Genomic DNA, 26121 nt, shown 5'->3' on the forward strand with positions numbered 1-26121 from the left:
GGGAACCAGGTGGAAGATACGGCTTTTAAAATGTAGTTTTAATTCATTTTGAGTCCCATAAAGTAGGCCGAGTCACAGACAAGCTGTGGGCCTCACCAAATCACTCCATGACTTCCCGTTCCCTCTGGCAAACCTCTCTCAGGGTACTATGGTGATATCACTGTTAGAGTGCTGGAAGTAGCTTGCTTGTGAGAAATCTGCCTGTGAGGTGTTAGGGCCACCAGATAGCATCACTGCTGTCCATTTTTTCTCTTTTTCCTTAGTCTTCAAATTCATATGGTCTCGTGTACTGCAAGAAGGCTATTAACCCAACCTCGCCGCAACCATTTGGGTTACAGATGTGAAGGTCTGATTACATAACCATTTGTTAGAAGTATAGTTCCAGGGACACCTGGGTGGCTCAGTCAGTTAAGTGTCTGCCTTCGGCTCAGGTCATGATCCCAGGGTTCTGGGATCAAGTCCCGTGTCAGGCTCCTTGCTCAGCGGGGAGCCTGCTTCTCCCTCTGCCTGCGGCTCCCCCTGCTTGTGTTCTCTCTCTCTCTCTCTCTGTCAAATAAATAAATAAAATCTAAAAAAAAGAAAGAAAGAAAGAAAAAGAAGTGTAGTTCCAGAATTGATGAAAGCCTGCATTGACTCCTCTGTTTTTAAAGCAGATACTTTGAATGAAACCCCTGGAATCTTCAAGATGGTAATTGACCTTACGGTTGTGTATTGAGGTCTCTGTTTTAGTTTCTCCCCAAGTACTTCCTTTTTTCTGTTGCTTTAATTATTACCCTTGCAGTCAAACAACGTGATAGCGAATAGGATGGGCTTCAGGAGAAGTGTGATCGTGGCTTTTCTTCTAATTGGCTGTGTGGCTTCTCACGTGCTGTCCGTCTTTCTTGACCTTGTCGTCTTCACGTTGATCTCTCAGATACCATTTGAGATTCTGTACTCCCACCACGGAAATTCAAATGCTGTTTTCTTCTAGCCAGGTTCACAGTCTTCTGTGTGTTTTCAAGCCGCCTAGAAAGCCCACCCCAAAGATTCGGATCCCCAAAGTGGTTCTGCAGTGTAGTCAGGTTGAAGGATGAAAACCACTGGTATAGCACAGACCCAGAGACTCATTATGATAAAACCTTCTCCTTTGTCACCTTTTTTTCCACCCTTAAGAACATTTTTGCTATTCGAAAAATAACTACCTTTATAATTTAATCCTCACAAAAGTTAAGGGTCAGCCATTTTCTTTGTGTGACTTTTTATGAATATTTTACATTGGTTCAGTACCCATTTGTGTTCTTGCTTATTTTCCCACTCTGATTATTCAACCACATTTGACCAGTGATTCAAAAGAACAACAAAGGATACTGAGGAATACTCGTTGACTTTAATGTATCAGCCATTATCTCTCTCTCTCTGGAGCAGTGGTTCTCACAGTATAGGCCCAGAAGTATCCGCATCACCTGGGAACTTGTTAGAAATGCAAATTCTCAGGCTCCTTCTTAGACCAGAAATTTTGGAGGCGGGACCCAGCAATCTGTGTATTAACAAGCCTTCTAGGGGATTCTGATACATGCTATTGTATGAGAGCTGTCCTAGAGAGATTTTCGTATTTTCAGACAGTTGGATTTTTAAGTGGGTTTGGATGTTTTTGAAGCAATCATTGTCCAAACTTAGAAAATAGAGAGGATATTACATAGGTAGAAATAGAAAGGGTATTATATTTCTAAAGGGTATAGTGCCCTGCCTTCCTACCTTTTTATCCTTCAGAAGTTTTCATATTCTTTTCTACTCTTAGAAAACCTATCCATATCTCTGCCTTTTTGTAGTCTGAAATTTCAGTCTTAAAATCAGTTCTATTATCATGGAAACTTTGGTAATCAATGCTGTTTAAATAATTTATTGTGGAATATGATGGAATAGTAGCTGGAACAGTGACTAATGAAATCTTTAATTTCTACTTTTTCATTTGTATATTTTTTAATTGAAACTTCCAGATGGAATTCTTCTTCTTTCAAAGATTTTATTTATTTATTTATTTATTTGAGGGAGAGGGAGTGTGTGTGCACACTAGCATGAGCAGGGGGAGGGGCAGGGAGAATCTCAAGCAGGCTCTGCTCTGAGTACAGAGCCAGACGTGGGGCTCAGTCTCACCACCCTGACATCACGACCTGAGCTGAAACCAAGAACTGGACGCGTAATCCACTGAACCACCCAGGCACCCCGGAATAATTCTTCCTTTAAAACATAGACAGGGATTATTTAAAGTTATCGTTAAACAAATGGAATTGTTCTATAATAGACCCAGAGGCTGCTCTAATCAGAGGGCCTTTAATATGAAATTGAGCACTTTTGGGAAGGAAAGTTTGAGCATGAAGCTAACATCTCGGATTGAATGATGGAGAAGGAGGATAAGGGCATCTGCTGTGGCCGAAGCAGACTGAGAGCCCAAGGTTCTGTGCTTCCAATTCAGTGTTCTCTGCACAGAATGGCCCTGCCTCTAGGACTAGACAGTTTACCTCATTGGTTGGATTTTTGTCAAGAGCTCGATCCAAGTGTGGTTTTTTGTTTTAATATATAAAGCATTTGCAAGTTCTTTCAAGGGCAGCACATAGCTTTATTTAACTCTCTCAAGGCCTCTCACCTCTGCCGAGTTGGACCAGGAAATTCAAGGTCTAGCCAGGGGCCCCCAAAGAGTTAAAAAGACATCCAGTCTGCAGAGTAGGAGAAATTGATGTAAAAAACAGATGTTCCTATCCAGGCTTTGCTGGATTCATAAGTCAGGATAAAGCCAGCATGTATGTGTGCACGTCAAAAAAAAAAAAAAAAGAAGTCTTGGCCAGTGTTGTGGAGAAATGAAATGCTGTCCCCTCATCTGTGATTCCTCTCCAGGCTTTGCTGCATGGGAGCCATGCAGAAGGGCTCCCGGGAGACTGGTGGCCCTGACACTTTGAACGCCCTCGAATCCCTTGTTTTCATTGTTGGTGTTCTGCCGAGCTGCCCGCGCAGCCCCTGCCCGTTTTCATTGGCTCCGGGGATTGTTATTGGAGTGGCTGACAGCTGTCTGCCAGGCTGTCTGCAGTGGCCTCCCCGGGCTCCCCCGCCGCTCCCCGTCGCTGCCCAACTTCACAGCACTATTGTTCCTGTTGGGCCTTTTTCTTAAAATCTTTCCCAGCTGTATCCTGATATGGTAAACCACTTAAATTAGCTCCAGATTGCTCTGTTTATTTTGTGTTAGATAAGCGACAAAATATGGTCCCCGCAGCCTGCTGGGAGGAGGGTGGAAGTGGGGGGAAGGGGACTGGGCGGGGGGGACACAAGCAAGGCCTTTTGCAGAAGGTTGCGTTCCCAGACAAAACTGTGAGAAGGCACAAATGTGGTACAGTCACTGGTCCTGCCGTCGACATGTGACCACAAGGGGCTGGCCAGGCAGTAACTTTGGATCTGCGCACACATCATTCCAGAAGAGAAAATCAAGGCCTTGGCATGAAGTCACACGAGAAGGAAGCTGAATTTCCATGATTGGAAATAGATACAGTATCTCTATTAACCACAGGTCTGGTTGCCCTGCCAGCTGTCCAGGCTGTACGCTCGATGCCCGGACTGTGACAGGAATCCCTTTTTTCCTTTAAATTGTCCTCTGTATGGGGTGCAAACCAGCTGAAATTCACCAGCCTCCCTCTGTGCTCAGCCCTTGAAAACGTTCGCTTCTCTGCTGTACTGTAAAGCTAGAAATCCAAAGACGTTGAGTCACCGGCATAGGTATTTTCCACAGCTGCAAGTGAAAACTCACAGTGGACTTGGCCCCCATGTGCTCACGCAGGCCATCTGTGCAGCTGCTCTCGCCGTAGCCCCTCCGCCGCTGTGGGGGTCTGCACACACGGGCTCCCGGGCAAAGCCTCTCTGAATGCGCCTCAAAAACATCTTTCTGAATGTAATCGATACTGTCCCGGAATGAAGATACTGCCTTTGTGATTGTAGGAATAAACCCAAATAAAATATGAAAAGGAAACTTCCGGATGTTTTAACTCAGCCGAAGCGCATGAACAATGCCAGCAACCAGCTGAGTTACAACAATTATTGGACATTTTGTCTGTTGGTAATTCAAGACTCCCCAGGAAAGATCCCATGACTCACTCCAGCATGACTGGGCTTCCAGTCCTCACGCGGGAAGTCCTGGAAACGCTTTCTACCAACTGAGGGAAGGGGAGGGAAGAGCAGGGTCGGGAGCCATAAAATGTCCTTAGAAGCTGCCTCTTAGTTTCCTTTGGGGCAGATAAACTCAATGTGTCATAAAAAGGTACAAAACCAACTTTGGAAGAATAATTACCTCATCAAGCCCCCTTTCCCCTCTGGTCGAATGTGCCTTTTCTTCTCCACCAAATTCGAGCATGGGATTGAATGGCCTCCAGTGTCACCGGCTTTAATTCCCCAGTTTTCATCTCCCTCTTTTTTCTCTGTGTCCTTTTTTTGTCCTAATTGCAGACAGTCTTGTATTTTTCACATGGAGCAGGCTTTCCATTAGATGATCTGTCCCTTTAGAGTAGGGACTGTGTTTGAACCTCTGTCGTCCTTTCCCACTATGCTGACAACGGTCCATGGGTTCTTCACAGTTGCTTACTTAAGGCCTTTGAAGTCACTGTTTTCTTTCTTTATGCTTACCTGATACAAGGTGGCATTCATTCTGCTGCTGTATTATCCCAGGCAAACAATAAAACAACAACAGCAAAAAACATATCACAAGTCTTGTTGGCCAATTCTCATTAAAATCCTACACGTACCCTCCCAGTGAGGGGCAGGACAGACCAAGCCAACTGAAGCCTGTCTTCCTCATGCATTACACCTGGAAACTCTGGAAAATACAGAAAGCAACTATCTGGGGCACCTGAAAAGTACACAATAGCAGGGGAATGGTGAATGGGAATGAAGTCAAAGCTTTATCAATCCCTTATACAAGCGGTGAGTTTTGTGGGGTGTGTTTTCTCTCCTCCGTCTTTCAGCTTTGACCCAAGACCTGGTGGAATTCTAGAACAACGCAGCAGGTATTGGCAACAAAATCTTTAGGTGAAACCCTTTATTTCTAAACAGCAGTTTGGGAAAGGAGTCCTGGACAATATAGGAGAATTATTATTTTGTTTCTTTTTTTTCTCCCCTGACCCATGGCCAACCCCAGCTGAGGATCCGCATTTGTATTTGTGATGGGGGTTTGGGCACCTGAAATCCTAAAAGAAAATTCTCTTTGACCAGACAGCCAGTGAAAAAGAGCCCCTTTATTCCAAAGAGTGTGGGAGAATCTCATTATTTTATCTCTTTTATTTTGCTGCTTTGCTCCCAAAGGCAGCCTCAGTTGTATGGAAGTACATGACGGAATAAGGAGCTAAAACCTGAGAGAAACCTGTCTTTCTGACCAGAGGATCAAGGAGAAGGGGACCCCAGGAGGCTAGAAAGTGTGTGGGGAATCTCAGAGAGGATGGGGGTGGAGAAGAGGATCCCCCAGTTCCGTGTATGAACGGACGTAAGTCCCAGGCTCACCTCTAGGCTGTGCCACACAGTCCCAAGGAAGCAAAGCAAAGCCCTTGAGAACTCAACAGCGATATAAACCACTACCCAAGTCCCAGACCAGCTCCTGAGTGGGGCGCTTCCTGGGTGGGTAAACCCAAACATTATAGCAAAGCCTTTAAAAACTAAGCTGACATTATAACCGCTATTCCCGGAAAGTGAGGTGAAACTTGCAACTGAATCTAACAGGGTTGGTTGTCTGCTAAAACAAACAAATATCAACATCCTTGAGAGGATTATAATAAGACCTACAGTCTCACAACGTGATATTCAAAATGTCCAGGGTACAATCCAGAATTACTCACCATACAAAGAACCAGGAAAATGTGACCAATACTCAGGGGAAAAGACTGTCAACAGATGCCAATACTGGGATGACCCAAATTTTGGACTTATCAGATGACAATTTTCCTGTAGCCATTATAAGCATTCTCTATGAGATACAGTTGAATACTCTTAAAATGCATGGGAAAGTAAAGTTCTCAGCAGAGAAATAGAAAGGAAGGAAGGGAGGAAGGGAGGGAGGGAAAAGAAGGAAAGAAATAAAGAAAGAAAACCAAACTGAATTTTTAGAACTGAAAGATACCATATCTGAAATTAAAATTCTCTCTATGGGTCCAGTAGCAGAATAGTAGAGGAAAGGGTCAGTGAACTTGAAGACAGATCAGTAGACACTGTACAATCTGAAAGAGAGAAAAAGGAAAAAATTGAACCAAGCTGTAGGGACCTATGGAACAATATTAAAAGATCTGACATTTATGTCACAAGAGTCCTAAGGAGAGGAGAAATGTTGGGCAGAAAAAAAATATATGAAGGAATAATGTCCGACAACTTCGCAAATTCGGTGAGCTATATGTGTATAATTCAAGAAGCTCAGTAAAATCCAATCAGGATAAACCCAAATAAAACTACACCCACGTTGTAACCAAACTGCTGAAACCAAAGATGAAGGAAAAATATCTTGAAAGCAGCAATCCCAATGGCGGGGATGTGACCTAGAGAAATGAAAACATGGTTATACAAAAACCTGTAGCCACGTGTTTACAGCAGCCTGTTTGATAAGTGCTGAAGGCCGGAGCAAACTCAAATGTCCTTCTGCTGGTGAACAGCTCAACAAAACTGCAGCAAGCCTCTGCCGAGGACTGCTCTGCCCCTTGCTGGCACCACGAGCCGCTGATGCACGCATCCATGTGTGTGAATCTCAGATGCGTTGTGCTGAATGAGAGAAGCCAGACTCAAAGAAGCTTCACAGTGTATGATTCTTTTTTTTTTAAGATTTTTTTTATTTTGAGAGACAGCGCGTGCACACACACAGACATATACATGAACACACATGTATACACGTACGCATGTGCAAGTGGGAGGAGGGGCAGAGGGAGGGAGAGAATCTCAAGCAGACTTCCCGCTGGACTGTGTGCTGAGCACAGAGCCTGACGCAGGGCTGCATCCCATGACTTTGAGATCATGACCTGAGCCAAAATCAAGAGTCTGACGCTTAACTGACTGATCCACCCAGGCACCCCAAGTATAATTCTTTTTATATGGCATTCTGGAAAAGGCAAAACTTTAAAGATGGCGAAGGCATCAGTGGTTGCCGGGGCTTGAGGGTGGGGTGGAGGGTTTGATTACAAAGGAGCAATACAAGGGAGTGATTCTGGTTTGATGGAGTTGTTCTGTAATTGTGGCGCTGTTTATATGACTCTATTTGTCAAAATTCATAGAACTCCAAACCAAAGCAAGTGACTTTTACTGTATGTAAATCATAAAATAAAAAAGAAATCACCAGCATACCATTTCATATCTGGTAGGGTTAAGGTATCTTCATGAAGTATGGAAAAGATTCATGTAATCTTTTATGTATTTTGAAGTCATTTTCCACTCGATTCCACATTAAACTTGCAGGAAACTAAAAATGGAATAAACAATGAAGCAATCTCTTTGGGTACATATGAAGAACTTTCCAAAAAAGAATTTTGTGTCTCACATGCCAGGCAGATGTTTTGTAGGGTCAGCTTATCACAAAAGGCATCGATGAAAAATTGAGGTGTAACAGAAGGGTCTGTAAGAGACACCTTGTTGCCAGCAAAGACCTACTGTTATTAAAAGAAGCCAAGTCAGTTTGATGGACTGGTGAAAAGAAGAACAAAGAATCTGACGTATCTTGGAAGCTCTGGGTTTGGATAATTGGGGTGGTATGTAGAGGGCCCTGTCTAGAAGAGTCAGTCTCTTGTACTCAGCTCTATCCTCGCCTGTGCTCTGAAATGTACATGTAGGAGGCAGGCTGGGACTGTTTCCATGAAGCAGATTGTGTACATTCCCATGACACTGGGGAGAGTTTTCCTGAACGTAGGATTTTTTCTTCAACCCGCCTCTCATCCAAAAGGCATAAAGTACAGGATAGATGTTTAATTGTAGTAAATCTATGCTTAACTTTTTGAGCAAACTGCCAAACTATTTCCAAATCAGTAAAGCCATGTTACATTCCCACCAGCAGTGTTTGAGGGTTCCAGTGTCTCTGCATCCTCTCCAGCACTGGTCATTGTCTGTTTATTATAGATATCCTAGTGAATGTGAAGTGGTATCTCCTTGTGGTTTTGATTTGTATCTCTCTGATGTCTAACGATATTGAGCATTTTTTCATGTGCTCGTCTTATTTGGAGAAATATCTGTTCAAATCTTTTGCCCATATTTTAAATGTTTGTTCGTTTGGTCTATTGAGTTGTAATATGATTCATTTTTATTTTTTATGTATGTTGTAAGGTAGGATCTGTCACGTTTTTTTTTTTTCTTGTAGGTATCTGATTACTCTAAGAATCATTTGTTGTATAGACATTTTTCTCAATTAGTTTGTTTCGCTAAGTATCAAATGATCATTGAAGTGTGGTTCTTTCACCAGGCTCCCCTTCTGGTACCATGCTGTCTTGATTACTATAGCTTTATATAGTAGGTTGGCTAGTGTAATTCTGTCAACTTTGTTCTTGTCTTTGAAAATTACTAGGCTAAACATCACTTGATCATGATGATAGTGGTAGGCGGAGTTATGTTCCACTTTCTTCCTTCAAAGAGTGTACAGTTTAAGGCCCTGAAGCTATGGATATGTTATGTTATAGTCAAAAGGGAATTACGGTTGCAGACTGATTCAGATTGCGAATGATCAGACCTTAAAGTGGGGAGGTTCTCTTATAGAGCATAATGTGATCACAGGGGTCTTTAAAAGTGGAAGAGAGGGGCGCCCGGGTGGCTCAGCTTGTTGAGCACCCACCTCTTGATTTTGGCTCAAGTCATGGTCTCATGGGTCATGAGATTGAGTCCCACGTTGGGCTCCCTGATCAGTGGGGAGTCTGCTTGGGATTCTCTCGCTCCCTCTCCGTCTGCCCCTCCCCCTGCTTGTGCACACGCACGCTCTCTCTCTAAAATAAATAAATAAATCTTTAAAAAAAAATGGAAGAGAGACACAAAGAGGAGGTAAAAGTAATACAATGCAAGAAAGACTCAACTAGCTTTTGCTGGCTTTGAAGATGTTGGTCTAGAGCCTAGGAATTCCAGTGGCTTCTGGAAGCTGGAGATAGCGAAGAAACAGGTTCTCCCCTAGCGCCTCCAAAAGGGAATGCAGCCCTCCTGACACCTGGATATTTTTCTCCAATGAGACTTGCTTCAGACTTTTAACCTATGGAACTACGAGATGATCAGTCTGTGGTGTTGAAGCTGTTAGGCTTGTGGTGATTTGTCATAGCATCAATAGAAGATAAGTACAGTGATGTGTTATCATTTTTGTATACAGCTGGGTTTGATTTACTAAAATTTTGTTAAGGATTTTTACACCTGTGTTCACTGTAGTTTTCTTTCTTTCTCTTTCTTTTCTTCCTTCCTTCCTTCTTTCTTTTCCCTTTTCTTTTCTTTTCTCTTCTTCTTCTCCTTCTCCTTCTCCTTCTCCTTCTCCTTCTTTTTTTTTTTTTTATAATGTCTTTGGTTTTGGAATCAGAGTAGTGCCAGCCTCACAAAATGAGTTGGGAAGCTTAGGCGTCTCTATGTTCTGGAAGAGTTTGTATAGAACTAGTAATATTTCTCCCTAAGTGTTTAATAGAATTTATCAGTGAAGCCATTTAAGCCTGGAATTTTTTTTATAGGAAGTTTTTAACTACAAATTTCAACTTCCTTAATAGATACAGAGCTTGCCTAGGTTATCTATTTTTGAGAGAACTTGAGTAGATTTTTGAGAATGAGTTGCTGGAAAAATGGTTAGAGCTTGCTTAATTTCCTTTTTTCAAACAAAGAAGCATTCTTTCATTGCATTTTTGAATATTTATAGGACAATTTAATTTATTTTGGATGAAAAGGAATTACCGTATTATGAGATTGTGCAAACAAAAGTACAAATAAACTGTGCATTGGCAGTGGGACACGGTAGGCCTCTGAGTCCTTCTTCACCAGGAGATCTGATTCCCATTTAGCTTCCCATGCACTTAAGCCCCTCACGTGGGGCATGAACATGCCAGATACTGTGATAGGTAAATTTAATCGTAAATCACCTGACATTCTGATATATATATATAATTTATCATAGTTCTGCTCCTGAGAGGTGGAGCCTCTTTCCATGTGCTGGTAGAATTGTTTATGAGCTTGCAGAGCTTTTAGGCCAGACCCCAAACTATGGCAAATTTACAAAGCAGTGAATGTCACCCGACCAGCCTCTTGACAGCGAAGCCGCTGCTTATCCCTGCTCTGTGTCCCCATTTACCACTATGTAGGCCACTGGCTCCTACTGGAAACATTTTGCAGAGGCCCGGGATGAGATCCCCACACAGTGAGGAGCAGTCCTGAGTCTCATGTGCCTACAGACATCCTGCTGCTTAGTCATGAACGTTTAAAAAAAAAATGCTCATAGTGTTTTGAGTCCAGAACCTACTCTAGTTTTGCATATAAACACAAGGCCATTTTCATGGGGTTTTATATACACTTACTATCCTAACTTTTATTTTAGCATTCATACCCGCCTCTTTGATTTTTCTGTCCTTCTAGAATGCCCCCTGTAAGCCCAAATTTATTTATATGTAGTACATGGAATGATCTTACTGTTTTGCCGTATCTTCTGGGATTGGGTTTATACCTTTTTCATGTGAAATATAAGCTAATTGGTTATCAATTACTTTTTCTCCTCTATATTACATTTAGAGTTGTTTTAAAAATTAGGTGTGTAAGTATAATATTGTGTATGAATTCCATTACAGGACAGTATAGGGAACACTATAAAATATTAATTATAAAAAGGGATTTTCAGCTTGAAAGCCTTGAGAGTCATGATATAGAAGCAAGCTTTCTTTTCTCTCCTATTTCAGAACTTTCCCAGTCATTATGGTGGCTATTATATAAAAAGGTAAGATCTGTGAATGAGTCCACAGACAGGTCACATATTACCGCATCCACAATAAGTACAAAACAACCATAACAATAAAAATGGATTCACCTTCTGTTTCACCTGCAAAATAACCTAACCCAGCTATTTTATCCATCAGGCACAGGGCACCCGGCCATAATGCTCACACGTATGTGCAGCGATCACAGACTTCTGTCCATGAACTTAGACGTGCAAGAAGTGTCACTTGCTTCTTCTTTTCTCCTCAGAGTGAACATAATACTGCTTGCGGGGTTCCAGTTCTGCTGGGTGGAGGAAAGCTGGGGTCGGTCAGTTCAGAGCATCTCAGTCAGTTCAAGGTCTCCTTGTCTCATTGCTGCTCCCCTCCAGGGAACCAGCGCGTTGAAGCTGAGGAGAGCGTCTGCTCCACAGCCAGTCTCTACAGAAACCCCCTTCATGCAGGGCCTTTTCATATCATACACCCACCTGACCACACCCCAACCCCCTTGCCTGCGGAGACTCGGGCCACCTCTTGCCACATCTGTGCTCTTCTCGTCAACAAATGAAAACCACTCATCGGTGGGGCTATAACCTCTTCCATACTGTGCTGTGAGGGCCTCTGAGACTGCAGTCGTTGTCGCCTGCTGCGGCCACACCGCACGGGGCACAGGGAAATGCAAAGGGCCTCGCTGTCCCCTTCTTAATCCCTTGCTCTCTGCAGAGCCCACCTCTAGCGCTCAGCACCTTTCTAATCTGCAGATTCTAGTCTATGAAGTAAGGGAGCCACACACCATGCATGTCATTAGAATAGTGTGTGAGACTAACTGGGCCCTGCGTGGGGCTCTGATAGCAGGGACTTGGTGGTGCCTGTTGTGGTTAGTCAGGGGCATTTGTTCTGATTTGTTTGTTTGTTTGTTTATCCTGGTTCATGGCTATTTAGGATACACTGAGTTTCCCAGATATTGGACCCCTTCCTCCCTTCCTCCCTCCCTCCTTCCCTCCCTCCCTCCCTCCCTCCCTCCCTCCCTCCCTCCCTCCCTTCCTTCCCTCCTATTTTTAAATTTGAGTTGAGTTGACTTACGACATCACGCTAGTTTCCAGTGTACAACGCAGGCATCCCCCATCTCCACACGTTCTGCGGTGCCCGCCGCCAGTGCAGCTGCCCTCCGTCCTGTACCTCAGTCTTATGGGACCACTGACTGGTCCCTGTGCTGTGCCTTTTATGCCCGTGACTTCTTCAGCCCGTGACTGGAAGCCTGTATCTCCTGCTCCCCTTCACCCCTTTTGCCCATCCCCCCCATCCCTGCCCTCTGACAACTGTCAGTGTGTTCTCTGTATTTATGGGTCTGAGTACACTTTTTGTTTATTTGTTTCTTTTAGCTTGCACAGGTGAGCGAAATCACATGGTATTTGTCTTTCTGGGACCTCTCTCTTCACACATCCCTTTGCGTCCTGCTAAAATGCCTCCGTTTAACCTCTTGCTTCTCATTAGGCACATGGACCTCACGGTTTCCCACACTTTGTCCTCTCCAGCTGCCTTCCCTCCCCAACACCTGCTTCGAATGTCCAGGGTCACCTGATTTCTCCTCATCCTCACTGTGTACCTGCCTGTCAGAAGGGGTTCCGCCACCTGGTGTGGTCAGGAGGACCCAGAGTTTGAGGGCGACCAGAGTTGGTTTTCCTTTGGCTTTGGAGCAAGTGTCATCTGCAAATCCAAAGGAATTGTGTTCTTGCTTTTTTATTAAGTATGTATTCAATATTTGAATTATTTGTTAAATTCTCTTAATATCTTTTTAATATCTAGGTACATTGAGTTATTTCTGTTTCTGCCATTAAATGTTTTACTCTTATGGTATTCTTCAAAGAGGATTGTGCTGATGACTTGTCTCTCTTCCATAAGTAGACACTCATACCTCAGTGAGATCCTTCAGCATTTAGTAAACTTCAGAAAAGAGCTTTGGGTACAGAAAATAAGAATCATATATCTTTATGGTTTCTACATAAGAAAAAAAAAAGAATATGGAAAAGAAAAGAGCTTTGGGCAAAGAGAATTGCCTGTTCACTCAGCTTGGTTTATTGGTTTTTCTGTGTAATTCTAAAAGCATATCTGACTACCTTGAAAGTAGAGATCCAATAAAATGCTGCTTCTGCATCAAAGGTAAATGCAGGACATTTAACTTGTATTATGTATTTGGGAACATATAGACTAATTAAAGTAGTTGATGCTTACCCAAACAGAATATGTTAGCTTTCTCTGCCTTAATTCTCTCCAAAAAATCATTGACCTCAATTCTCATCTTTCTTGCCATACAAGGACTTAATGCACTTGTAATTTTGTAACGGCAGTTCTACTTTTGTCTCTCTGTTGATGGTATTTTCACTCTTGCTGTTCTCAAACTTGCCAGACGCTGAAGTACTTCTGTGAGAAGTTTTTATCTGTTACTTCTTCTTTTTTTTTTTAAGATTTTATTTATTTATTTGACAGAGAGAGACAGCCAGCGAGAGAGAGAACACAAGCAGGGGGAGTGGGAGAGGAAGAAGCAGGCTCAGAGCAGAGGAGCCTGATGTGGGGCTCGATCCCATAACTCAGGGATTACGTCCTGAGCCAAAGGCAGACGTTTAACGACTGCGCCACCCAGGCACCCCTTCATCTGTTACTTCTTGATTAGCATTACTGATGGATAAATAGCTATCTAGTTAAAAAAAAAATCACCTGTTCTGAAAAGGGAGCCAAATAATTTGTGAGTAAACTATGATACTCCCTCAAAGTGCCAAATAACTTTCGCTTGCCCTGAAATTCATAACTTCATTCTTTCAAGATCAACCTAAAGGGAAAACAAGGAGGGTTTTAATTAAAAAAAAAAAATCTAGAACAAACATGTGGTATTTTTGCTGGTCCTAAGTACCCTAGACACTGGGCTTTTAGGCTACTTGTTAGGGGATCAGGAATACGGAGATCAAACCCATGCCTCCTGAGTGAGAGAAACTCACAACATTCCGTACTTCTCTTACAACTTAAGTTTAAGGATCTCTAAACTCTGTGACCACCTATGCTTTCAACTATAGAAAAAGTTCATTTGTTCATCTACTGATATGTAATAACTTAAGACAGTTCTTTCAGTTTCCAGTTCCATTTTAATTTTTATTTATTTATATATTTGTTCATTTGTTTTTAATTTTTTTAGGTAAGCTCTACACCCAGCATGAGGCTCAAACTCACAACCCTGAGACCAAGTGTCTCATGCTCTATCCACTGAGCCAGCCAGGCACCTCCCATTTTAACTTTTAGAGACCAATTGTTTCCAGTCTTCTTCTTCTTTTTTTTTTTTTTGTTTCAACTTCTTATTTATTTTATTTTGTTTTTAATTCAAATTTAGTTAACATACAGTGCAATATTGGTTTCTGGAGTAGAATTCAGTGATTCATCACTTACATGTAACACCCAGGGCTCATCACAAGTGCCCTCCTTAATACCCATCACCCATCTAGCCCATCTCCCACTCCTGTCCCTCCAGTCTTTCAACAGACTTTTGAGTCTTCTCATCCCTAAATTTTAAAGGAGAGATAAAATCCCACTGGTATCTGATCATTATAAGCAATGACATTAGCCCCATTAAAATGAGGAAATCTTTTACTACAACCCTGTATAATCCCCTTTTAATCCTCATTGATTCCTGATTTTGCCTTTTCCCTGCATCCACCCCCTTTATCTTCTGCTCCTTTGGTGGCTGCATCCATTATGCAGTCTGGTTGCCAATCCCATCCCAGCAGGACCCTCCCAATAGTAGCTCCGTGGGAGCGCTCCCTTTGCTGGTTCTTCTATCCAGATGTAAAGTCTGACTGGGTCTGACTGGGAGTGGGGTGGGAGCATTCGTCTGTCCTGAATGCTGCAAACCATTTGAGACCCCAACAAATATAACTAAACAAAGCTTCAGCTTCTGACACTGCATTTGTATCACAGCTTATGATCATCGTTCCTCTTTCTTTGATAATTAGGAAACTTCATTTAAACTCCTAGAAACAGAAAGGTGTTACCTGGCTCTGTCCCCAGAATAACAGCAAAAGCCCTCAAATTCACTGTGTTCTTATGAGTCTCAAGAAATCACCTACAGAGAAGAGCATGTAACTGAGAAGGGCTCTGTGCATAAAATCCTTTCTTAACGAATGCGTGGTGTTTTAGAGTGCCGCTGTAATACTTAAATCCCGTGTACGTGTAATAAATACCTGGATTGGAGACGGTTCTGCTCTGCATATTTGATGCTGCCGCTGCTTGTGATTCTCATCAGTGAAAATGGTAGTATTTATTGGGCACTATTTGTGGCAGGCTCTATTAAGATAGGTATCATTATTAGCCTCATTTTCCAAATGAGAAAATTAGGCTCAGAGAACAGTTTACCCAAACTCACAGCACTTAACTCCAATTCTTCGAATCCATTTCAATGAAATTCGACATGTGGCAGTAGGGATGAGAGAGACAAACGATGACAGTCATTTAGCAGCTAGACACCTTCATTCAGCTCAAGTTTGCCTCAAGTTCTGGCAACAGAATGTTCTTACGAGTGTAGTTAACTTAATCTTGAATTGAGAAGAAGCCTTGATGCAGAACACACCCCGCTGTCCAATGTGTAACTGAATAAAGCACTTGAGCCTGTACTCGCTGTTCTGGGCTCTCTCCTCTCTGATCGTGGTCCATCCTGTCCCGTCATTCTGGTTTCAGCTCCTCCATGAGGACCATGAGTGGAGAGATCGTACCTCTTTCTACTTGCTTCATGAGAGAGAGGGCCTTGTCTGTCTTCTTGGCTGCCATTTCCCCAAAGCTGGGGTGGTCCTTGGCACATGGTGAGCACTCCCAAAAGATTTGTTAAAGGACTGAATGAGGACTCTCTTCCTGTCGAGGACCGAGTTCCTTGAAATGCTCTCAAACAATCCCCTTTGACTTCAGCGTGACTGATCAAGGGCCAGATTGGACAAACAATTCTGGTATTGTGTGTTTGATTTGTTTAAACCCTCATGGGGGCCGAGAGCCACCCTGACCCTGTAGGGTCCTGTTAAATAAGCAGCACCTGTGTATGGAACAGTTTCCTAGAAGTCGAGACCATGCAGTGGCTGAAAGAAGGCTCAGAAAACACCATCCAACAATCAAAGTAAATTTTTAGTGCCTTCAGTCTCAATTTTTGGTGGCCTTTTTTCTATTTGTTTATTGTTCCTTACCCGCACCCTCGCTCCCTCAATTCTTGAGTCCTTCTCTTTGGTGGGCCCTGTGCTCGGTCCTGGAAATGCAAAGAAGAATGAGATATTGTTCTTGTCGTTGGGAGGCAGAGTTCCCTGGGAAGATGAACCCATGAACAACTAATTAATAATATACAGAAATAAGTACGATATACAGAGAGACTATCTATGCAGGGTAGTGGTGGGGCATGGTAAATGAAAAGTTAACAGAAGATGTGACATTTATCCTGAGAATTAAAATTTAAGTTGGGCAGGAAAGAAGAGGGAGAGCATTTTAGGCAGAGGAACCAACATGTACAAAGGCAAAGTCAGCACGAAAGTGCATGACATATCCTAACAACAAGAAGTTAGTTCTACATGAATGAAGCACTGGGTACTTTTTTTTTTTTAAGATTTTATTTTTAAGTAGTCTCTACACCCAACGTGGGGCTTAAACCCACAACCCTGAGATCAAGAGTCACACTCTCTACCGACTGAGCCAGCCAGATGCCGCAGCACAAGGCACTTTTAATGGAGGAGGGTAGGTGTTGATGCCCGATAAGTAGGTTGGGGCCAGGTGTAAAGGATTCTGTATTTGGGCTGAAGTTTGAACTTTTTCCTGATTCGAAAGCAATTAGAGATCTTTAAACACGAACATGACTTGATTGGTTTGGGGCTTCACAGTGATGCTTCTGACAGGAAAGTGAAGCAGTCTGTAGGTTACCATGTGCTCAAGTGGGAAGAGTGCCATACCCAAGGCACTGGGGTCGATAGAGGTGGATGGACTTGAAATCCATTTGAAAGTTAGACTCGGCAGAAGGGAATGCGCGTTCAATCAGAAATTGAATGTAGAACAAGAGGGAAAGAGAAGAACATTAGATTGTAAATTGTCCAGGTAGATATTTCCTCCAAGATCTTTTAGTAGGAGAAGATTGAATTTACCTAATCCTCTAGGTGACTTCTAAGACATATATATTAACCCTCCAATTTGCATTTTAGTTAAAAATTTTTTAAAAAATGAGTCTAAAAGAATCAGTCATCAGCAAGTGGGTCATCTTTTTAGAGAAGAAGGCATCTTGGTATTGGAAATCATGTTGTCTACTCATCTGTCACACTTAGGTTGCCTGCCCTGTTCAGAGCCAAGTCCAGGTGCTGGTGCAAGGTTCTTGGACTTTCTTGCTTTTTCTTTCAGGATCCCTGAGTCAGGATGAGGAGGATGTCTCGGGTAAGCCCGGGTGAGGGAGCAATGAGATAGAAATACACACTGATGTTCAGCGCCGCTTCCACGGCCAAGCCACAGCCCTACCCTGTTGGGAGTAGTCCTAAAACTAATGTTGTCATGGTTCCATCTTAACTCTTATCAGCTGGATAAGGATGAGGCTTCGTTGTCAGACACCGAATGCGTTTGCTTAGATCATCGGCTAACCAATGTTTTTCCATGACTGTTTTTGATAGTTATTTTTGTTCAGGAAGGAATAATAAAGTGAGATTCACCATCTGTATATGATAACATTTGTTTTATTTTGACATTTCTTTTCTGGACAGCAAAGTGTTTATAATTAGGTTTTTCCTCTGCCAGAAACATTGCTGACAAACTTTTTCCCTGAAAAAAAACTTTCAGAGCTTCCTTACTAGTTGCAGTCATCTTATTTTAATTTGGAAGTTTTTTCATAAATAAGTCAGGAAATGAAACAAGAAAATTTTCTCTTGAAAATTAATTCGTAGCAAGAACAAAAGTTAGCTTTTGCCTAAAAGAAAATTAGGGGAGAGAATGAAAAGAAATGTGTTCGAGATGGTGACGGTTCCATTGTCTTTTTAGATTTTTATTTGTCAGAGTTAAGTGAACCATATAGGAAACCATATTCCAAATGAGCTTGTTGTATTCTTGCTGCAACTGTGATCAGTTTTATGTCCAACTTCTTGAAATACTCAGGAGACTGTGCTGGAACTGACGGACAGCACCCTAGTTCTGAAGAGCCCAGCTGGGTTCTACGGCTCCACTGCTAAGTGGCAGCCATCGGGCAGGTGCCCGCTGTGGAGAGGCGGACCCCCGGCAAAGCCAGATTGTCCTCTTCGTGTCTCTGGTTGTGCCGTCGGCTCTGGGACAGGGGAGTCCGAGAGAAGAAGTCGTGCTGTGCCCGTTGACAGTGCTTTGTCTCCAGAGTGCTCTCGAAAACGTGACTGATCACAGATGACAGAATCCCTTATCATTGCTCCTGGGAAACCCAGCCCAGTGAGCTGGTGGCCAGAACAGTCCCGCTCACTGCATCGGCACCCTCGCTCAAGATGCAGACACACCTCGCAGCTCCGACAGTAGCCACGGTGGCCACATTCTCCTTCCAGCACAGCGCATTTTCCCTTTTGAGTCATGCCTGAGGGGCCGCTCCTGGAGTCAGAGAGCAGACGCAGCCATCCTCCTCCTCATCTCCACATGCATTTCTTCCACCGCCATCATCTGGTGTTTCTGTGTTGAGCACTAGCAAGTACGTGGGCCTGAAAGAGACATTACAGGATATCTCAGAAGAGTGTATCTATTTAAAATGGAGACAACTGGCATCTTCTACAAGCAGTAGAAGCCAGTATCGTTGATAGCAGCCTAGATAATAGAACGAAATTATAGCGCCAGCTTAGCCATTCTTGACCTCACGGGCAGAATGTAAACGTTTTTTTCCAGTGTACTTTAGTATAATATGAACGGCACCTCCTTTTAAGTTTGGAAATGTGGGTTATGGGTGACCGATACTCTGTGAAGTGTACGCAGTATGGAGGAGTCCCCTGTGTCTAAGGATGGTGACCTCTTGTTTTGAATATCCAGGTTTGCTCCTGTAAAATAGAAAGTGTATGTAATAAACTGGCTTGGGTGACTGTTAGGGCCTTGACTTGGTCAAGAAGAGATGTAGGGTTTAAGGAAAGGTTCTTACAAGTCTGTGATGGCAAATGATGAGACAGATCATCACCCGCCGGCGTGTTGAAGAATTGTCATCTTCATGTAGGCTAGCTCCACTCTTCTCCCTCCCTTCACGGAGCACAGAGGAGAACCAGGCATTTCATGTGCTAAGGATTTGAACAGAAGCCCACTTGGCAGTAGAGCCTTGAATTTCTTACCCACCAGCAACCAAGGCTCCTCTAAAGGGAATTGTCATCACCCTGAAATATCATCACCTTCTGCTGTATCAAAAGGGAGAGTATACACTTTGCTGAGACTATGCTTCTGATTTTCATAGGGCACTGAAGCTTTATGTGGCCTGTAGGTATGAAACCCGCTCCATACCGGATGTCAGGAACACGGCACTCTGGGGGCAGGAGACACCTGGGGAGTCACGCAGACCTTGTTCGAATCCTAGCTTTGCCACTCCTTAGCTATTTGGACTTTTCAGGCTTCTTTTTTTTTTCAGTGACGAAACGGTTATGGTACTAGACTGAGTTATAACTATTGGCTACCATTTATTGAGCCCTGAGGTGATGCCAGGTACCCAGCCAAGCAATGATCATAAACAGTGTCATTTCATTTTCATCCTAATACCTGAGCTAGGAATTCTCATCTCCGCATTGAACAGAAACAGGTGGCGTAGTGCCCTGGGTCCCACGGCAAGTGCGTGGCTGGCATCAGGCTTCAATTCCAGGCCTCTCAGACTTCAGATTCCGGGAGAGATAATAATAATAATAAATAAACTTGAAGTGGTGCCTGGTGCATAGTAGGTGCTTAACAAGTGACAGTTCTTTTCCTTTTCATGTGTTTCCTGTGGCTTCGGTCTTGATTTCTGCGTTGGATTTTTACCTACGACGTTCTACAGACATTAGGTCTGCCCTCCTGCCCTCCTGTGGTTCATTTGGGTAGCAGTGATTTGAAAACAAGATCTAATTGAGGTGTAATATGTATACAAATAAGGTTTATTTCAAATGTATCTGTGGAGTCCCCAGGTGTACGGATACTTTTGGGGATACCAATGATTCTACAACCTCAGTCTACAAGAAATAGCACTTTTTTCCCTCTACAGTCCAACTTAATTTCTGAGTTCCACCCAGCCGGTAAGATACTTAATTTCAGTCGCTCTTGTAACTTCTCCTCTGGCTTCAACTTCAGCGGTCTTGGAAGAGAACCTTTCTCTTCCCTGGCACAGTGCATCAGATGAAGCTTTGTCTTGCCATGCTGTCCAGAAGGGAGGAATTTTTCTGGCAATTATTTTTTCCACCTGACTGCTGTGTTTACAAGAGACATTTAGCCCACTGGAGAAATCTTCAACTTTCACGCTTAAGAAAGAGTTCAAATCACCAGGGAGTAGAAGTTTAATTTAGTTACCAGTGTAAATGTTAGAAAGTTTTTCCAGGTGAGTAAAATAAAAAGGTCCCCACTTATTAGCAGCTTTAACTCACTGAGTGAAATGTCACTTGAGGTTTCTTTTCGTGGATGGGGAGGGGCTCAGTGTAGCTGGATTCTTTCTCTGTGTTACACAAAATTACACACATGCATTTGCAACATAGTTGTTGATTATCAGTACAGGGCTCTATCCCGAGCAGATATCCTCGGGGGACTTGTGTGTTTTTCAGCGACCGTATCCAAGGGGATTTGAAGGTCTCCTGTCAGATTGGTGCCTTGCTGCACTCTGTTTATGTCTGTGTAATGGAAGGGGTGTCGAGCAGGAGAGGGGAGGTTGGTATGGGAGTGGGTAAGGAGGGGGCATCTTTTTTAGTTCTTAAGCACCATTTAAAAGCAATGTAGAAGCCTTCTGTTCTTAAATGTGTCTAACGTTTTCCTCATGCAAAGATCTAATTGTGTTTCAGATAATGGAGGACAGACTTTGGCAGGGGGCAATAACTGGCCCCTTCGAGGAAGAAAATGGAGCCTATGGGAAGGAGGCATTCGAGGAGTGGGCTTTGTGGCAAGCCCCTTGCTGAAGCAGAAGGGTGTAAAGAACCGGGAGCTCATCCACATTTCTGACTGGCTGCCGACACTCGTGAAGCTGGCCAGGGGAAGCACAAACGGCACCAAGCCTCTGGACGGCTTCGATGTGTGGAAAACCATCAGGTACCCGCTCGTCTTCCTTTTTCTCCTCCCAGGGCAGAAACTGCAAGAACAGCCTGATGGGATTGAGGGAAAATGATAGCTTTTGTGTGAAAATGGTAATTCGGCTTACAAATAAATAATTTTTTTAAATTAGAAATATCTTTAGAAACATTGTAAGTATATATTATTTTAAATTCTGGATTTGAGATGGCGGCCCTATGTTTTACAAGAAGAGGAAGGTTGTCTTCTGCTGTGCACCCTCTGCAAGTGTTTTTTAAGCAGAGAAGCTTCTCAAAGGGGTAGGATAGGGTATTGTTTGTCCTGCAGGGGGTCAGGGGACCTGCCTTCTTGTCTGCTAGGAGAATGGAGGACCACGCAGGGGATAGAGCTGGAATGTGAGCCAGGGAGTAGCTAATGAGCACCCATTATGAACCACCCCTGTTTTAGGGGTGGAGGAAGTAGGAATGAACAAGACAGGACGATCCTGGCTTTCATGGAGCTTATCAGGGGATGGGGAGAAGAAATAAACAAGTAAACACCTAAATAAGCAAGTAGCAATAAACACTATGAAGGCAGTAAAACAGCGTGTTGTGATAGAGAGAGCTGGCAGATGTAAGGGAGGTTCACTGGGGAGCAGAACCCCGATGCAGCTTTGGAAATGGTGGCAGTCCTTTTCCTGTTTAGCCACCATGGTGTAGAAAAATGGCGCCCAAGGTGGGGAGGTACACACCTTCCAGGGTGCAGGAAGAAAGCAATAAACTTGGATTTGTATTTAATTTTATCTTACCTTTGTTTAACAATATGTTTTTAAGGTTGATAATATATTAAAAGATGAGTACATATATCCAATTTATATAAGTGTGTATATATTGAAGGTTTTCTAGCACAATAGTATTTAACCTTGGTTTGGTGTTACGGAGGGAGAAAAAGTGGCTGATTGACTGACTAGTCCCTAGTGGATAGGAGGAGACAATCTCCTCATGCTCTCTTCTTCATCCCACTCCAGATGTCCATCTCAAAAATAGTAGGGTTTCTATTCTTAGGAAATATGCAGTGGAGTAGGACTAAAGGGTCATGATAACGTGTTAACATATGCTCAAATGGTTCAGAAAAAAATTGTGTCTATGTATTTCAATATATATTTCAAGACATACAGACACAGTGTGTGTATGTGTATGTGTGTGTACAGAGAGAAAGAATATATATCAAGTCAAATATTAACAATATGATAATCTGGGTAAAGGGCATAGGTATTCTTTTACTATTTCTTATTTTTGCAACTTTCTTTAAATTTGATATTATTTCCAAATAAAAAAAATTTTTTTTAAATAGGTGATTCTGGCAACACAGGGGCCCACCTTTCCATAAAGCCAACCGACAAGAATCAAGTAGTTATCTTCCTTAGATAAAGTATTCCGTCTTCAAATCACCAGTCTCCATTGCCCCCCAAATCCCAACCCAGGCCCACTTCATTCTTTTATGTTAGTACGTGGTCTCTGTAGACATTTAGGTTTATAATCCACAGTGCATAGTCTGGCTATATCATAATCTAACCAGTCCCAAGTGCTAGATATACTCCTTACCTCTGATCTTTATGTTATCAATTTTTATGTAAGTAATATTCAGTATCAAAAATAGTAAAGTTTGGGGTGCCTGGGTGGCTCAGACGGTTAAGTGTCTGACTCTTCACCTCGGCTCAGGTCTTGATCTCAGGGTCATGAGTTCAAGCCCCACATTGGGCTCCACCCTGGCCAGGGAGCCTACTTAAAAATGTAAACAAAAATAAAAATAAATAGTAGGGTTTGACATAAGATTGCTTTATGCAAAGGAAGTTTGACAGCTACTAAAGTTTTAACGTCAAAGTTGTAAAATTTCCTATGAGCTTAGGAATGGACAAAAGAAGCATTCAGCAGGGCTCTTCAGCCTCTGACAAGCAGGGAGTCTATTGGTGCCTTTGTAATGAATCTCACCCGAGAGGTGAGGCGAGGGAAGGTCTTCATCTCCTACAGACCCAGGGGAAAATTCGATTAGCTTTGTATCCTTTTTCTTTCAATTATTTTGCAATGCAAAGTTCCCAAGTTTTCTTTAGAGAATTTATCAAATTAAAAAGATCTTTTCTCAAACAGCAAAATTTAAAGCATCAGGAAGCTCTTTCTTTACCTTTTCCTATTTTCCAACTATTATTTCGGTCCTTCTTATGAATCATACTATTTCGGGGGGAAAGTCCTAACCAGCCCCACATTGTCTCCTCCTATTCTTGCCTGAGAAGTAGGCTTTTCAGTTTGGGTTGGATGACCAGTTCATGTGATTTGCCATTTAAAGAGAACTCAGCCATATCCATGTCATTGAACAGCTAAGCCAAGCAGTAAACAAAAGTTTTTTCTCTCATTAGTTGTTTTGAAAGTTTATCCTCATTATTTTCTCATTCATACAAGATGACATTTTTCTTTTTCTTTAAAATATTTCTGCCCCTGTTGGTGATCTGAACTTGAGATGTACACGTGTTCTGTGGTTACTCTATTTTTATTTCATTTCCCTGAGTGTCAGTAATATATACTCATTGTAGATAATTTACAAAGTACAGACAATAAAAATAATCACCCAAATGTAACCTGGAAAAGCTACCGTAAACATGTGTCATATTTCCTAAAATTTTTCTTCTTAGCATTTTTAACTACCTCTTTTTTCCCTCACTTAACACATCATCACTTTGACCGTGCCAATTCAAGAAACTCATCGCAAACATTATTTCAATGACTACGTATTCTGTCATACACCTTCATATACTTAACCAATCCCTTAACATAGATTGATTTTTATTTTTTGTATCATTAACAACGGAATAGACAATTTCTTCATGAAATCTCTGTCTATATTTTGGATTTTTCTCATTAGATAGAAATTATTTAAAATTAAATTACTAAACTAGAGAATGACTTCTATGTATTGATTTAATTTTTTTTAATGTCACCCAGTTTTATTGCATACATTTTTAGTTTCTTTTTCTTGCGTTGCTGTGGAACACAAGCCTTGAAAAAGTTTGCCTAATTTTGGAGAGTGAAGAAAATAGGTATCAAGTTAAATTTGAAGGTTGATTTTGTTAAAATGTCTATATATTTCATCATTCAACTGTGAGGCAGTAAGTAGCAACCAGAGATTCAAAGGACGTACATGCTGGGTGGTTTGTGTTCTGTTGTCCAGTGAAACATGTCTGACACCTTTCTCTCCTCTGACTGACTGATGACCGGTGAATTCAGAATGTGAGGAAAAATAATATAATTTAATTTCATTATTCCAGCTTTATTGAGATGTAAATGACATAAAACATTGTGTGAATTTTAGGTGTACCTCATAGTCATTTGATACACATATAAACTGGGAAGTAATCACCACAATAAGGTTAATTTATTACCTCTCATAGTTACTATTTTTGTGTGTGTGGGGAGAACATTTAAGAGCTACTCTCTTAATAACTTTCAAGTATATGATACAGTATTGTTAACTGTAGTCAGCATGTTGTACATTAGATCCCCAGAACTTACTCGTCTTACAGCTAGAAGTTTGTACCCTTTGACCAACATCTCCCCATTTCCCTTACCCTCCAGGCAATGGCAACTACCATTCCACTCTCTATTTCTAAGAGTTCAGCTCCCTTCCTTTTGTTTTTTTTTTTTTTTCGATTCCACATATGCAAGATATCCTACAGTATTTAGAGATGACCATTTTGAAAGCATTTGACAGACTTCATAACATTGTGTTCCCAAAAAGTACCAATGTACTCTTACTCCACTGGTTAGTGAGAATTCTCATCTCCTTCACAAGTTTTCCTTATATAGCTTTTAAAAACCTCTTTGTTAATATCATAGGCAAAATCATCTCATTTTAACTTGAATTTTTTGATTATTAAAGAAATTAGTTTTTAAATGTTTTATATTCCATTTGTATTTTCTCTTTTGAAAATGTTCCTGACTTTTTACAGTTATTTACTGAAGTTTGTGTTTTCTTGCTGAAATCGGTTTTTCTTTTGCTTTTTTGGTCCGAAGTCTTTTTCTCCACCGGAAATGCACTAAATATTTTCTTCCAAGTGTGGTGCTTTGATTTTCTTCCATATAATTCTTGCACTGTTGAGAGATGATTGTGCGTGTTATGTAAAGTCAATATCTAAATCAGAGGAGTGGGTTTTTTTCCAGATTTTTGGTTCATAGACCTTTTTGAGACTCTGAAAGCTGTGAATTTACAGAAGAAAAGTATCTAAACATATGCATAGAAATTCAGAAAGAATTACTTTTTGTGATATTAAACACTGATTATACATTCTTTTCTATGTGATTCCACATAGAAAAATATGAGAAACATTCTTTATAAACCTGTCTCATAAATTTTTTTAAAGAAAATCTGTTACTTTTTTTTTTTTTAAGTTGATGTAATTTTTTAGTACTCTCTACACCCAGTGTGGGGCTCAACTCACAATCCCAGATCAAGAGTTGCATGATCTTCGGACTGAGCCAGCCAGGCACCGCCGTCTCTTTAATTTTTAATGCAAAAATTAATACCTACTTTATGATACAGAAATAGAACAAAAATTCCCAAACGAAGCAAAACTTGAACTTCAATTCAGCTCATCGCTAATTTCACTGTGAAAGCTGTTGAGGTTTGACTTAAAGAAGTAGGAGAAAGTTTTGTGTGGTTTTTATATGACAGCATATGAGTCATGCTTGACATCCAATCCGTTTTTGATTTTTGTTTTGTTTTGGTGGCAAAAGTGTTGTAAAATCCTGGCTTGCGAAAGCACCCATAGCAAATGGAGTCAAAACTCCGCGGTGTACTTTGCCAAGTGAAGGTAGGCTTAAGTTGAGAAATAGTTGAATTCAGTTGGAATAATTTCCTCTGTCCCCAACTCACTGAGGCTGTTGTCTTTGGCAAAGTCTAAGTCTTTGATGTTTGTCCACATCACCAAATTTTGGATTATATAGCCACATTTCAATCTTAAGGTTCTATGGATTACGAGTAACCTTTA

The 26121-nt window shown here is 41.8% G+C and overlaps 1 protein-coding gene across 1 annotated transcript in view; it reads left to right on the forward strand.

The window, feature by feature from the left end:
• ARSB (arylsulfatase B) overlaps positions 1 to 26121 on the forward strand; it is a 157773-nt gene that overhangs the window by 53303 nt on the left and 78349 nt on the right. Inside the window, exon 5 of the mRNA XM_045796411.2 lies at positions 20882 to 21125. Coding sequence (XP_045652367.1) covers positions 20882 to 21125 — 244 coding nt within the window. The remainder of the gene's footprint in view (positions 1 to 20881; positions 21126 to 26121) is intronic.

Source organism: Ursus americanus, chromosome 5 (assembly GCF_024610735.1).
Source record: "Ursus americanus isolate L20-20 chromosome 5, mUrsAme1.1.p, whole genome shotgun sequence".
NCBI classification, from domain to species: Eukaryota; Metazoa; Chordata; class Mammalia; order Carnivora; family Ursidae; genus Ursus; species Ursus americanus.